Source organism: Martes martes (assembly GCF_963455335.1).
Source record: "Martes martes genome assembly, chromosome: 7".
In the NCBI taxonomy this organism is placed as follows: domain Eukaryota; kingdom Metazoa; phylum Chordata; class Mammalia; order Carnivora; family Mustelidae; genus Martes; species Martes martes.
Window position 1 is genome coordinate 38589796 of NC_137894.1, and position 14984 is coordinate 38604779.

At 53.8% G+C, this 14984-nt stretch overlaps 1 protein-coding gene across 4 annotated transcripts in view; it reads left to right on the forward strand.

Moving 5' to 3' along the window:
• Nucleotides 1-14472, forward strand: part of CGNL1 (cingulin like 1) — a 154592-nt gene extending 140120 nt beyond the window's left edge. For 3 of the 4 annotated variants that reach the window (XM_080807426.1, XM_080807425.1, XM_080807428.1), the window contains exons 15-19: nucleotides 7930-8013; nucleotides 8684-8808; nucleotides 9767-9875; nucleotides 10178-10341; nucleotides 11378-11639. In XM_080807426.1, coding sequence (XP_080663552.1) covers nucleotides 7930-8013; nucleotides 8684-8808; nucleotides 9767-9875; nucleotides 10178-10341; nucleotides 11378-11513 — 618 coding nt within the window. In that variant the 3' untranslated portion in view covers nucleotides 11514-11639. Of the gene's footprint in view, nucleotides 1-7929; nucleotides 8014-8683; nucleotides 8809-9766; nucleotides 9876-10177; nucleotides 10342-11377 lie in introns of all 4 variants that reach the window. The other variant, XM_080807427.1, reaches the window with a different exon arrangement.
• The last annotated feature ends 512 nt before the right edge of the window (nucleotides 14473-14984 follow it).

Sequence of the window (14984 nt, forward strand, 5' to 3'; positions counted from 1 at the left end):
ATTTTATTTATTTATTTGGCAGACAGAGATCATAAGTAGGCAGAGAGGCAGGCGGCGGGGCGGAGGGGGGGAGCGGGTGGTACGGGGAAGCAGGTTCCCTGCTGAGCAGAGAGCCTGATGTGCTAGATCCCAGGACCCTGAGATCATGACTTGAGCCAAAGGCAAAGGCTTTAACCCACTGAGCCACCCAGGTGCCCCCTGGAGCTAGTTTTGAAGAAAGGGTAAGATTTAGACAAACCAAGGAGTGGGACGGGAATCCTAGACAGAATGGATAGTGTGAATTAGGCTTGGGAAGTAGGGTATTTACAGTGTTTGGGGGACAAGGAATGGACTACTGTAACTTGATCGGACCCTGGTTTCCATGAGGGAATAGCAGGAGGTAAGTTTGGAGAGGCAGGTGGAGGGTGTTGAATGGACCCTATCTTGAAGGCAGTGGGGAGCCATCGAAGACTGCGGAGCAGACAGTGAAGCGTACGCAGAAGCATACATTAGAAGATTAATGTGGTGGGGTTGGGAGTAAGAACAGCAGAAAGGGAGACCGAGAGGAAGCTCAACTGAGCTGTTCCCTGGGACAGAGAATAGAAAAGGCAGTCATGAGATCAAACATCCTATCCGTTGTATGTTTTTCCCCCTTCTTGTGCATACATTTGACACTCAGTAAATGCTGGGCACATTATTTGTGAGTTCCAGCTGTTATTTTCCATACGTGCTCGGGATATAATTTTTCAGACTTACGGATTCAGGAAATCCTAATAGGAATTTTTTTCCCCCCAAACTTTTTGGTGGTTTGAATTTTGTTTGCAAATCTGGCTAACACAGAGAAGGCACGAATTTAGACTTGATAAAATTGTGTCTTACTCTGTAAAACAGAGGTGAAGAGTATTTGTTTTCTCACCCAAATGTGGTTTCAAACCTGATTCAGGAGGTTTCTGACTTGTAAGTTGAAGGAAAATTGATTTAAATACTGGGTATTTCACTGGCTTTGGTCTGTTTAAATCCAAAAAAAAATCCTTTTTTTCTCTCCTTCCTCCAAAACCATGTCTCCATTTACAACTGCTGTCTTTACTGAGGATTTGCTAGGTGCCGGGCCCATGTCCCCTGCCGTGCATGCTTTTGTGTCTCTGTTTGCGGCTGTGAGTAAGTGACCACCTAGGCTCATGAAGCTTGGAGGCTGAGCCAAGGTTTGACTCCAGAGCCTACTGCCTCCCACCTGTTCCCATCATTCCAGCATCAGACTTAAGACCGGTAAAGACCTCTCCAAATACATTTGGGGCCTCTATTCCCAAGTTAAAAATAAGGCCTCAGTGTCTCTTAATATGGATGAAGATTAATGATCTTCTCTTGACTGTTCAGTGAGTCCAGGATTTACACAGTGAAAGAGAGGCCCGGCATTGATGTTTTCGAAATGTGTCCTACAGGCTGCTGTTCTAGTTACTGGGCACTGCCGTCCTGTTGCTGGTGGCTGAGTATAGACAGTTAACAGTAGGGCCGGGCCTCTGTGGAGAGGCGCTTCCCTGGCCATGGAAGCTGAGATGACCCGGCCCAGTGGAAAGAGGGTTCTTCTAATGTAGGCAGCTGGCAGACAGGAGGAAAAATACCAACTCCAGAGCTCTGGGTGGGTTTACAGTCTTCCCAGGGGCTGAGTAAGGCTTCCCTGTGGCCTTGGCAACAATAGAATGAATCCCAGTGGATCAAGTTGTGGCCCTCTGCATTCATTTTTGGAATCACGCCCTGGTGGTCAGCTCACCCCTGCTCCTTGGTCTGCACCAGGGTCATGCTTCCCTGGGGATATGGTACCTGGAAGTAAGGCTCTTTGAGCAGCCAGTGACTAGAAGATCAAAATGGAGCTGCTTTCCTTTGAATTGAAATGGTCCTGGTCTCAGAACTGGCTCTGATTGTACGGGCAGCTTAAAACCCCTGTGTATAGTTGGTTAATAATGATTTTCCTCTCTTATGATGGAGGATCTTCCTGGTGTTTTTAACACCAGCCAGGAGTATAGGTCCCAGACCCCCTACATACAGCCCAATGGTAAACACAGGTGATGGGGTGAGATGTTGTTATTAGCGATCATAAATATCTCTGGTTTCTCATTAACCTGGAAGGCAGCTGCTTCTAATCCTGAGAGCTGGCTCAGGTCGTGGCTGCCTGACATAAAACCCGTTGGAATCTGATACTGTTATTTCCGATCAAAATGCTCGGGGTTTAGCATTCCTTCAGTCCAGCTGTGATAAACTGTTGCCTCCAGCTCCTGTTCTGTTTTTAATTTGACTGGAAAGTTTTTGTTCGGTCTATTTAGTATAGTTGAAGGGTAAACAGCATGGAAAACACAAGCTTATATAAAGAAATGTTTTCCCAGCCTCGGATTTACTTCTCTGGTCTCTAGGAGGAAGCGGGCCAAGCCAGAGGCTCCTCTCTCTCCCCTCCCCCCTCCTCTCTTCTTCTCCCTTCCCTGCCCTTCCCTTCTCGACAGTGTGGGCTCAGGGTAAGAAGGAGCTGGTTTGGAATTTTCTCAAGTCATTGGGCCAGTCCTAGGGATCACTGTATTGAGCGGAGCTAAAACATTTCTGGTTTATGGTGAAACCCAGCCTTGGGAGCATTGTCCGTCACTCCAGACGGTATTCCTTGTATAAGGCTCCATGTAGTGGGTTTATTTTGGAGTTTTCTGTCAGACTGTCCTTACTGAAGAAGTGAAGGAAGCCTCTCCTGCTTGCTAAAATGCCTGGTTTGCAAAAAAGTCAGGAAAAATGGACGGCCCGGTCCCAGCAACTGTGAAGTTTTATGGTTGCACACTTGTTCCTTCCTGTTGTTTCCTCTGATTTATTTGGCACATCCACTTTAATAGCCATCTTTTGAGGGGATCTAGGGGAGTATAAATAATGACTGTTTTATTTTGTTTTGGGGGGGTTTTGGGGAGCACCACCATTTACCTAGGACTCTCCAGGGAGGTATTTTTTTTTTAAAAGATTTTATTTATTTGTCAGAGAGCGAGCACACACAAGCAGAGGGAGAGCCAGGCAGAGGGAGAAGCAGGCTCCCTGCTGAGCAAGGATCCCGATGCAGGACTCGATCCCAGCATCATGACCTGAGCCAAAGGCAGATGCTTAACCCACTGAGCCACCCAGGTGTCCCTCCAGGGAGGTCTTGAACCTGACGAGACCTCTGGGATGCTGCTCCCTGAGTCCTCCTCTGCACTGGAAGGCCCATTTCCTGGCAGGACCCAGATTTTCCAGTCAGTGGCACTGAGGGAGCGAGACTTCGGCCACTGGCTGCTGCTTTGAGACACAGGGATTTTCCTGAACTCCTCCCAGTCTGGGCCCAGTGCTGCGTGGCCCCTTGGTGGTCCTTGAGTCCCTCCCTGGAGCTTGTCTGCCTCGCTCCACTGTGGAAGTCCCCTTCAGAATGGTCTCTCCTTCACTGAGAGACCTGGGTTTTCCATGTTTGCTGGGAGGCAGAAAAGGAGTGAATGATTTTTGGCCAGAAAGCCTGGGTTAGAATCCAAAGCTGCTTCCAACATTCCTGAACCTCCCACCTGGGAAAGGGGTGATAACATCTGCCTCGGAGAGCGGCAGGAGGACTGATGGGCCCAGACATGCCTAGGATGCTCGCGTCACCCCGGGCATGTCACCAGGGGCTTTGATTCTTGATGTTTCCCTCCTTGGTCGCCAGGCCTGGAGCACAGCTGCAGAAACCAGCACCCGACCGCCTAAAAGCAGATGCTGTAGACAGACAGCTACAACCACACCCTCATCTCCGCTCTGCCGCCCTTCTATGTCTTTTGGTATTTTTCAGCCTAATGCCTCACAGCAACTAAATTTCTAAATTTCTTTCTCTCTCCACAAGCACATAGTTCTTCCTTATACCCCACTTCTGGGAAAATAATGTCCCTTTCCTTCGCTTCCTTCCCTCCCTCTCTCCCATGCGTCTGAATTACAGGAGCCTGCCCCCTCGAAGTCCTGCACTATGTTCTCTCTCTCAGAGGCTCAGAGAAAGTTCTGTCCCCTGCTCCCCCCCCCCCATGCTGCCCCCAGCACTAGGCCCACGTCCTAATCCTCCCCATACACAGTCTCCCTGGTCAGCTCCCTTCTTGTTACTGCCCAGCATCTGTAACTTTCCTCTTCTCTGTGATTCTCGCCCTTGCCTGTTAATAGGTGCTGGGCCCCACTATTGCAGTCCTCTTAGGGGCGCTCACATCCCCAACCCTCCAGTTGTGGCTGTTATCTCCTCACCACTGGAGTTCGAGGAGAGGTGTTTACTTATCTCTTCGCACCGAGCACCGTCCCAGTTTCTGTACTTGGGTTCCCCTCTCTGCCGAGCCCTCCAGAGCTGACTTCCCCCAGGAAGCTTTCCCCCAGGCTTCCTTCTGCCTGACCTTCCTTAGTCCTCAGCCTTCTTGGCTTGTGGGACAGGGCAGGGTCCTGGTTTCATCCCAGTCTCCCCTAATGGGAGATGGGCAGGGGGAGGGGTTGCTCCCCAGGGCACAGCTCTGGGGTCTCCTCATGCTTCATACAGTTCTCCTTGGGGAGCTCATCTGGCCCGTGGCTTCAGCTGGTGCCACCTGGTGTCCGCATCTGTCTGCAGCCTCTCCTGGACTCTAGGGGTAGAAGGGGCTGGTATAGGACCTGCCTCCTCCGGGGGTGGGGGGTGAGGACTAAGTGAACAGCACTGTAAAAATGCTCAAGACTTCCCTCAGTAAGTGTAATCCAAGCTCGCTCTTGTCACCATGTAATAACAGCCCCTGTGGGACTGTTCCCTGTCCCCTCGCTCTTAACCTGCCTGTCCCTTGCCCCTCCGTGTCTAGTCCAGTCCTTTTGGTTTCTCCAGCACCCCGTCCTCTTGCTTACCTCCCGCTTTGACTCACCAGTAGCCCTGGTCTGGGAAGCTGTGTTCCCTCTCCCACCCCTTTCTCTAGCCTGCCTGAGCCTGGTCTCTCAGGTGGGTCACAGATGAGGGGTCCTTTCCCTGGCCCTCTACACCTGTGCTGTGACCACTGCCATGACCCCACATGTATGGGTCTTATTCTTTTGTCCCCCATGAGGCTACAATGAGGGCAGGTCCTGTGTTGGTCTTTGTCAGTGTCCTAGGGCTGATAACATCATTGGAGCAAAGGAATGAACCCACCCTGTCACCCATCCTGTCACCCATCCCGTCATTCCAGAACCAGTTCTGCCCCAGCACGCATGGATGTGCACGTCCTTTCCCGGGATACTCCTCGGTGTCTGGAGAGATGGGGTGGCTACTCCGGCGGGGGGATGGGGGCAGGGGCCTCTGGCTTCTGCAAGGGGAGAACCACCCAGCACCCACCAGAATGTGCTTTCACTGTGTGACCGGCCACCTCAAAGGGCCTTTACAGGCTGATTCATTCAGGTGCCTTGTGTTAGAAATGAGTCTGCTTCCCGGAGGTGAGGTGGCTGAGGTCACGCATGGGTGAACTCAGAGCCAGAGGAGAAGCCGGGCCTCTGCTACTTGGCTGGGTAATGACTTCCCATCACAGTGACAGTTTAACTGTGTTCCTGGTGAAGGCCCGGCCTCCGCCCTTGGGGCGTGAACCGAACCCTTTCCCCCCACAGGAGGCACATGGCAGTCCCGTGGCCCAGTAGCACTGACGTCCTCCATGCTCCTGTGGGGTGTGTCGGCCAGTTTGGAGGCCGGACTCGGAGTGGGGCTGTGAGCCTGCATTCATTAGCTGGGACTTTGTGCTCATGTGGCAGTTATTGGAATATTCCAGCTCCTTTGTAACAGGTGCTTCTGAGGGGCTCTGGGGCCAGACAGGGTGGGAGCTGGGCCTTGGATGGAATTCTCTGTGCTCTGCCGGTTGACCCTTAGCATTGCTGGCATTTTTTCCCCTGTTGCTTACGTATAAGGGTGCCCTAAGGAGATTGCCTTCTTCCCAGGTTTTGGTTTTTATGTGACCGCTATATGTGAACCCTTGATCTGCCTGAAGCCTTTGCACCAAGGTGGTCCAGAGAGCTGAAGCCTTTGCACCAGGTTGGTCCAGAGAGCCAGGGCAGGCAGAGTAGTGGGCTGTGAGTAGGCTTGGTGTGGGTGCTAGTCCTGCTCTCCCTGGTCACATGGATCACCACCCCTGGCGTCAGTGTCCCCTGCCATAGAATTCTGAATCCCCCTGACTTAGAAGCCTGCCAGTCAGAGATGCAAAAATGCTCACATTTTTTTGTGTTGGCCACACGGGGACTCCATTACCTGGGGGCAGAGGCCCAGCCTCCTCTAGGTCCAGACCCACCAGCCTTGTCCCTCAGCCCTCCCTGTAACCCACTCTGGGCCACCCACACCATGCTGCCTTTCATCCCGTGCATGCACCGTGGCAGGGGTAGTGGGAGATGGGAGCAGATGCAAGCATGGCCCAGCATGGCTGTGTTCCCTCTTATTCTCATATTAGCCACCACCACCACCACCCCCCCTCCCGCCCCAGGCAGAAGGCAGGGGAGGGGGGGGCTTTTCCTTTACTCAGGGGCTTGTAAAGGTGGTGAAAATGCAAGTGGAGACCAGGCCGGTGAGACCATCACAGGTGCACCGTAGGCATCCAAGGACTGTCGTGGGTGCACCTCTTACCCAGGCCGAACCCCCATCTTATGAAGGAAAGGGTGGTTTTATTTTGCTGCTTCACCCCGTTCAGTTCTCCTGGCTTCTTCAGGCTGCCCTCTGCTGGACAGTCCTGGGAACAGAGTCTGGGGCTCCAATCACTGCCACTGAAAAAGCCCTGGGGATTGGGAAACAGAGGCAGGCCGCGGGATTTCTTTCTGGGGGCTGCTCCCCTAGGCCCATTTCCTGTTAGCATAGATGAAATCCTTTGTAAGGCTCAGCCTTTGCCAGGTCGCCTGCAGCTGCCCGGTGTTCCTGTGGACTTTTGTTTCCGGCCCACGAAGGGAGCAATCTAGCAGCATCTGAGATATGCTAAGGGTAGAAGCCTTTCCTGAAGTTTGAACGTGTCATGCAGCAGTCAGGAGCTCAGATGAGGCTAGCTACCCCTCTTCCTAGCTGCGTAGATCTCGGGCAGGTTGGATCGCTGATTCATCCCCGGATGAATGATGTCTTGACGCTCAATTTTAGCGTCCTATGCCCTGAGAACATCGTCTGAGCCCGGCGAGCTGGCCGGGTTGGTTGGGCACCGTGCAAGCTGATGAGCTTCTCTAAGCCCCGGTGCCATCCGCAGAGGGAGGATTACCTACTTCCCGGGGTTGCTGTGGGGACTGTGGGGACAATGATAGTGCTTGTGGAGTGCAAAGCAGGTGAATCCACTTTTCTGGAGCTGTCTTAACACAGTGCCACGAACGGGGTGGCCTAGAACAGAAATGTATTATCTCACAGCTCTAGAGCCCCAGAATCTGAAATCAAAGTGTCAGCAGAGCCATGCTCCCCTTGGACCTGTAGGAGAATTCTCTGATGCTTCTTCTGGGCTTCTGGGAGCTTTCTGGCTCTTTGGCAGTCCCTGATGATAGATGGTTCCCTCCGGTCCTCCGTCCTCACGTGGCATTCTCTCCGTGTCTCTCTTCAAGGGGCTAACTTTTCTGGGTGCATGTCTGTCCCTCAGTCCAAATTTCCCCTTTTTATAAGGTCTCTGGTCATACTGAATTAGGGCCTACCCTAATGACCTCACTTGAGCTCGGTCACCTCTGTAGAAACCCTATTTCCAAATAAGGTCATATCTTAGGGACTAGGAGGTAGACTTCGGTATACCTTTTTTTAGAGGGAGGCGTACCATTCAGCCCATAACAGCAGGGTTTGTTACGACCGTTACTGTCGTTTGTGTCCTTGTCTTTGCAATCATCATGAAACCAAGAGTTTCTAAGCAACAGCTCCTGCCCCAAGAGGAGATGGCATGATGTGGAGAAGCTGGCTTGGTGGTTGGAATTCGGTCCCCTGGATGCAGAGACAGCCCCTCTAACTGCGGGGCTTTGTTCTCCTTGGTGCAGGTGGAGCAGATGAGGGCCGAGCTCCTGCAGGAGAGAGCCATCAAGCAGGACTTGGAGTGCGACAAGATTTCCCTGGAGAGGCAGGTGAGGCTGCTCTCGGATTAGACCCCCCCCTCGGTGGGGTCCCCTTTGCATGGTACCCCAAGAACTCTGGGGCCTAACTCACCTGAGAGGTAGAGGTGTTCTGAAGGCCTTTTCCAGAGAGGTTTTCCCAGTAATATTAAATCCGCTTGGAGACTGAGCAGCTAGGGGAGGAAGACTTGCAGGTGGCATATTCTAGATCCTAAGAAACTAGACTCTGACATAAAGGGAGTGAAAAAGAGCCATGAGTTGCCAACAGAGCTTCCTGGAATCATTTCTTTTACATACTATTCATGTAAACTCTTCACCAAGATCATATATGATATTGGCGCAGGAGCTGGTTTCTCCTGCCATCCCCACCTCCCACATACGTTTATACAAAAACAAGGCCACGCCTGTTGGCCTGACATCCAGGAGCCCTACGGCAGCCAAAGATTTCACTTGGGCTCATGAGGGAATGTGGTAGAATCTCTTCTCCTAGCCTGCCAGGAGCTGATCGCAAGGCCTTTCCCTGGAGACGTGCCTGGCTTCCCTGGGCGCCCCGGGACCAGGCTTCCTGGGTGGGGGCCCGGTCCTTGCAGTGGCTGACCACGGGCGCGCCCCAGCCCGCACTACCCCACATGGAGAGCGTGGGAGACGCACGAACCCTCACAGCACCCCTGTCTGATTCCAGAACAAGGACTTAAAGAGTCGGATTCTCCACCTGGAAGGCTCCTACCGGTCCAGCAAAGAGGGGCTGGTGGTGCAGATGGAGGCCAGGATCGCTGAGCTCGAGGACCGTCTGGAGAGCGAGGAGAGGTGAGACTGGCGGGCCGAGGCGCAGAGGCCTGGCGGGCAGTGGTGGTCTCACTGCACCATGCGTTCCCATTTGTGTCTCTTCCTGTCCTCACGATCCTTCCTCTGAGGAAGGTAGAGCAAGACAATAGACGAGACAAGCAAGACCCAACCCAGTAAGCACGGGGAAGGTAGGTGACTGAGTATTGGCCAGCGGACTACAGTGCAGGCCTCCCACGCCTGAGCCCCCAGCTTCCGCATGTGCTGGCTGTTTCTCTCCACCCCTCAGCACACCAGGCTGCCTCATCGGCTACTGAGTTGGAGCTGGAGTTGAGGCAGGGGGTCGACTTTGCCCCTGGGGGCCAGAGGTTTTGGAGCAGAGGCCCAGTGCTGGCTCAGAAATGGGCGGGACCCCCACAGTGGATGGAAGGCATTTGGGATCAGAGGGCTGCCCTCCTTTCTAGCGGATTGTCTGCAACCTAGCTCCGAGATCATAGCCTGAGGGCCAGCACCGGCTTGAGCCTGGCTGGCCTCCATTCTTACTCCTGGGCTCTCAGCTTCCTGGAAGGGGTGAGGTGTGTGTGCACAGAGCATTGTACATTATCTGTTTTTAGTAGGACTTGGGGCTGGGCTGGAGCAGCCTGGAGCAGACCCACATTGCTCATGCTCCAGCAGTTGGGGACCCCCCTGCTTTACAAAGTAAAGCTTGGGACTGAAAGAGCTCAGGGCAGCTCCCATCCCAGCTCTGCCTGTTGCTGGATCTGCAGCCTCGGGCCAGGCGCTCCCCTTTGTGGAGCCCCCATTCCCTCACCGGTCCAGGGAGCAGCCCTTTCCTCCCAGATTGACCCCCACGTGTCACCGACCCTAAGCCATGAGTTTACCAGGCCACCTGGCTGGAGCTTCCTTTCCTTCACAGCCTGGCCAGGGCCTCCTGGGGGGCTGGTTGAGAGGGTCCTCGGTTGTGCTCCCCCTGCCCTTCCAGGGACCGGGCCAGTCTCCAGCTCAGCAACCGCCGGCTAGAGCGGAAGGTGAAGGAGCTGGTGTTGCAGGTGGATGATGAGCACTTGTCGCTGACTGACCAGAAGGACCAGGTGAGGCACCTCATGGTCAGATGAGACTTCCTGCCCCAGGCAGGCGGGCGGTAGAGCTGCGGAGACAGGTCCTGTCCTCCACTCTCACCAGGCACGTCGTGGAACAAGGGGGCCTTTCCAGCCTACTGTAGCAGGGGGTTCAGCAAACCCTGAGCCCCGGAGCCGGGACAGTTGCTCCCTTGCTGTCCCGTGGTCGCCTGGGGAGACGCGGCTGGACGGCAGGCCCCTCTGTGCCGGGCTCTCCCCACCTCCGCTGGGCTGGGCGGCCCGCCTTGCTCAGCCTGCTGGCTCTCCCCATGCAGCTGAGCTTGCGCCTGAAAGCCATGAAGCGACAAGTGGAGGAGGCGGAAGAGGAGATCGACAGGCTGGAAAGTTCTAAGAAGAAGCTGCAGAGGGAGCTGGAGGAGCAGATGGACGTGAACGAGCAGCTGCAGGGGCAGCTCCACGCCATGAAGAAGGACCTGAGGTGGGTGAGAGCGGCGGCCCCGCGGTCCCCCGACGCCGAGGCAAGCGTGGTGCTGTCCAGGCTGCTCACGGCTGCCATGCGACGCCAGTTCCCCCTCGCCGCCGCTCGGGGTTATCCCATCCCACAGCTGAGACTGGCCGCGTCTGCTGCGGTCCTCTCGCCTGTGTCATCCCCATCCCAGTCCCCTGCTGTCAGCCAGGCAGATTTCACCCCGCTTATCCATAAGGGGAAACTGAGGCTTAGAGCAGGAGGCTAGCCCCCAGCACCCTGGTCCCCTAGACCAGCCCTTAGGAGTCCTGCTTTTAGGGAGAAATAAGATACAGCTTGGCTTCGTATCCTTGTGAGGGCTAGATGATCTCAGCGAAGACAGAGCGGCCTCTGATACACCCCTGCCCTGATCGGAAGGGGCATGGGGCGGGGGTCCCTTTCCCCACCCTAGGGTCACTGGGGTGCCAGCTAAGTTCCGGTTCACGCTCCTGGATAGAGCGGAGCCTTTCTTGGAGGCTGGCTATGCGGGTAGCCCAGGGGGTTCTCTTGGAAATGGGCAGAACACCCCAGCCTGTTGAGAATCCCAGAATGGGGCCTATCCATCAAGACCCTGGCCCCAGGGCTGGCATTAGGGTGCACCATTTAAGGGGGCACCCAAAATTTCAGTAATCAAGGTAGATAATTAATGTACTACTATAAAAGGTGAATGCAAACAAGCCATGGTAAACCAGCTATCAACGTTTTTAATTAAGACGGGATCAGTAACAGCACCCCGATGAGACACACCGTAGCTTGAGGTGAAAGGAAAAACCAGGACTGCTGAACGTGTCCCAGCCCTGTCCATCCCTCCCCCGCAACACCGGCCGCCCGAGGGCTGTTTGCTCCCTGTCGCCAGAGGAACCACTGGGAGCAGACTGGTTCCCGTGCTTCTGTGCCATCCCGGCGGCAGGGGCATGGGAAGGGATGGGAGCCCCAGACCCTTCCTTCCTCCCCTGACCAGAGACAGGCTGCAGCCCAGGGCCGAGACACGTGCCCCCTGTTGTTTTAGCAGACTTAAGAAGCTGCCGAGCAAGGTGTTGGATGACACGGACGATGATGACCTCAGTACGGACGGGGGGAGCCTCCATGAAGCACCGCTGAGCTACACCTTCCCCAAGGACAGCACTGCCACCAGCCAGATCTGAGGCTCCTCTCTGGGCTGCGGCGGCCGCCAGTCATGACTCAAGAGGCCCAGCAGCCAGCCGCCCGCAGCAAGGAGCAGGAGAGGCAGCGTCTACACGGGGCGGACCCCGGAGAGCCCCGCACCTCCTCCTCACAGAACAGGCCGACTCCTCCACGTTGCATCCCTCCCGGGGTCTCTGAGTGGTGGCGCACCTCTCCTCATCCGGACAGCTAGCAGTTTAAATGCTGATGCGCAAGGCATAGGAGCCACCACTCACTGTGGGGTTTGGAGGCTCTAATTCAGCTGGAGGGAGCTCAGGTTCTGCATAGCTGTCTGCCTTACCATTTGCAGTGGTGCTCCTGCCCCCTCCTCCCTCCCCGGCTGAGGGAAAGGGTCCAAAACGCTAGTTGTTATCTAATAGCCATTGTGCGGGGGAAGAGATGATGTATAGACTGTACATATTTGAATCCAGATTCTCCTGGGCTGCTGCTGTTTCCACTGTGGAATGTTCTGGAAGCTTCGTGGGGTGGCTTGTTTGTAAACTCTACACATCTGTCTTACTATTTTTTAAAACATGGAGCTACTAGATTTTAAGTATTAAGACGCAGAGAAGAGAGAGGGTAGAACACAGACTACTTTTGACATCAGAGTTGGAGAAAAGGGATTGTCATAGTGATAAGGGACAATTAATCCGGAGAAGAGAAATTCAAGTGGTGTTGGTGAACAACTTACAGAAGGAGAGAAAGTCAGAAAGTCACTGGTATCTGTGGCCTGCTTACTAATTTTATCTAGAATGATGTTACAATTTCTGAACCATGCTGAGACCAATTCCCAGTCACCAACTGCAGTTTCTTTGCCACAGTTGGGGTGGGGAGACTTGTAAGTCAGGTTTTTGACAGATTATGTGGTTTCCAGAGGGTTGGGGTCCTACTGTCATTTTTTATTGGTCCTTTCCCCTCCTCCACCCATGTCAGGCCTGCGGTGGCTGCTGGGTGGGGAGTGGGAAGGTGTGAGGAAGAGGCAGGTGGTATCCAGGAAGGTCATGGGAGAGGGAAGAGAGGAGGTAAGCAGGCGCGTGTGCCTGTGGGGAGGAAGGAAGAGAGGGAAGTTTGTGAAAGCTGGGGGATGTGTAGACAAGGGGCAGACTGAGCCAGATCTTGAGTTTATGTCAGGAAAGTGAGGGGGATAAAGTTAGACAGAAAGTGTGTCTGTGCAGACTGGAAGGCTCCCCCTGACTTCCTGGGACAGAGGGATGTGGGCCAGCACCAGGCACGAAGTAACCAGGATTCGGTGAGTTCTGGGGTGAGGCCACATTGCTGGGGCAGCATCACAGGGAGTGAGGAATTGGAAACTTGCAGTCTTGCAGTGTCCCTCCTGGCCTTCCTGGTATTACTGCCCACTGTGACCGGTCCTAGGGATGCCCAGAGACCAAGTCCAGGCATAGCCAGGCCCCCACAGGTCAGGGCCTGGGTAGAGTGGACAGCTCAGTAGGGCCATGGCCCAGGAGAGAACCACATAGGATGTAAATGTATACAGGAGCAGAGAGGATCATGTTCAGTTGGGTCAGCAGTGTCCCCAGGTATCCTAAGAGATGGCAAGCCCGTGGACCAGAGAACTCCATGATAGTTACCAGAGGAGTAGGGAGCTCTAGTGCCCTACCTACCCCAGGTCACAGAGCCCACCAAATAGGATTCAGAGTGATCAGCCTGCTTCAAGGACTGGTGTCACCACCCCCCTTCCCCAACAGGTGGGGCTCCTGGAGCCTGGACAGCCAAGCTCTCCTCCTCCTCTGCTGGCTCAGAGTGGACCTTGCCTCTGCTTACTCATTCGAGGCGTGGAGAGATTTGTCCCTTTCGCCATTCATTCATGGAGCCAGTAATTATTGGGCATCCACCATGTGTCAGACACAGTCCTTGGCACTGGGAACACAGCCGTGAATACAACAGACCCAGATCCCCTCCTGGAATGCAGGACCATAGTCATACAAAGGGGCACACAGGCCAAGCCCCTCCATACCCAGCCCTGGAGCCCCTCTGTTCTCTTGGGGACACAACAAGCCTGACTCACTGGAATTCCCAGGGGGTTCTCCAACCCTCAATATATTCCTGATTTCCCGGCTGCTTCCACTGTCATTAGCTGTTTGCCGAGATGTCTGCCTAAAAGTGCCTCAGCCCACTCATAACTACAGGTGGGAGCAGAGAAGGTCAGAGGTGAAAGAACTTTAGGGGGCGAGTGTCTATCCGGGGTCTGTGAGAAAGTCACTGTTTCGGGCCAGTTCTCGTGGTCACCGGGAGGCTGGCTGCAAGAAGCAAAGGTATGCATGGAAAGAGAACAGAAATCCCTGTTAAAAAGCCTTGCATCGTCATGGTCAAAGGTGGGCTGTTGTAAATGTTAACCCAGGCGTCACTCTACATGGGCATGGCGCTGGCGGTGAGGCGTGCAGTGTAGCGGGGCGGGAAGAACAGCCAGCTGGGCCTTGAGATATTTTCAAGTCCTCACTCTTCTTGCGCCGGTGACCTGGACAGGGGTGACCTTGATGGGGCGTGTGCTCTCAGTGCCCAAGATCGTCTAGAATAATGAGAACTGTGGTGCAAGGTCCTTTCCAACTCTGACATGCTCTCATTCTTTGATTTTATTATATATTCCTTCCCCCCCCCTTTATTGCTTTAAGAACTAACCCTACTCAATATTTTCTTTAGCTAGCTTAAAAAGAAAAGAAAATATTTTATTTAATAAACCAATATGTGGCCAAATGCAATGCCGAGGAGACAATCATCGTATATCTTTTTAATTTTTTTTTTTTTTTTTCCTGATTCGGAGCATCCTTTGACAAAGGCAAGAAGCTTATTCTTTTGCACTTGGGCTTTGGGGATGTTTGACTGCTTTGGGTTGTCATGGGGAAGAGACGGTTGTGGGCAGCTACCTCCATGTACGTGAACTGGATGAAGCAAGATTGCCTTTCAATAAATGCTGTTACCCGACAGGAATCTTGACTCTGCCATTATTTTGACTCCATTGTTTTCTCCAGAGCCCGGCTCCAGGTGCCCCAAGAAACAGCCAAGGTGAATGGCTGGAGGCTGCTTGAGGAAGAGGAACGTGGTGGCATTTCATGCCCAGAACCGGTTTCTGAAATTAAAAGGGCGGGAGCGGATCCGTGGTAAACACTGGGAGAATTAATATGCCTGCAGATGCTGATGTTCTGAGAAACCCGACCTGCCCATTTGCAGAAAAAGGCAACATGGGAAGTGTGTTCGTAACTGAGGATAAACAAAACACGCCCTGTTTATTCCTTGTTCCTAAACTCAAATGGGTCCTCCTGCCATCAGAGTTTACACTTGATCTCTCTTGATTGATAGCAGGCTAACAACAGGTACCGGGGTCCCCAGTTTACAGGAAGGGGTTCCTTCTCCATGAATGGGACCTATAGGGCTGGTTCTTTTTCCTCAGATAGATTCCCTGCCCTGCGGCCTGGAGGCCGATCCCTGCAGGCCCT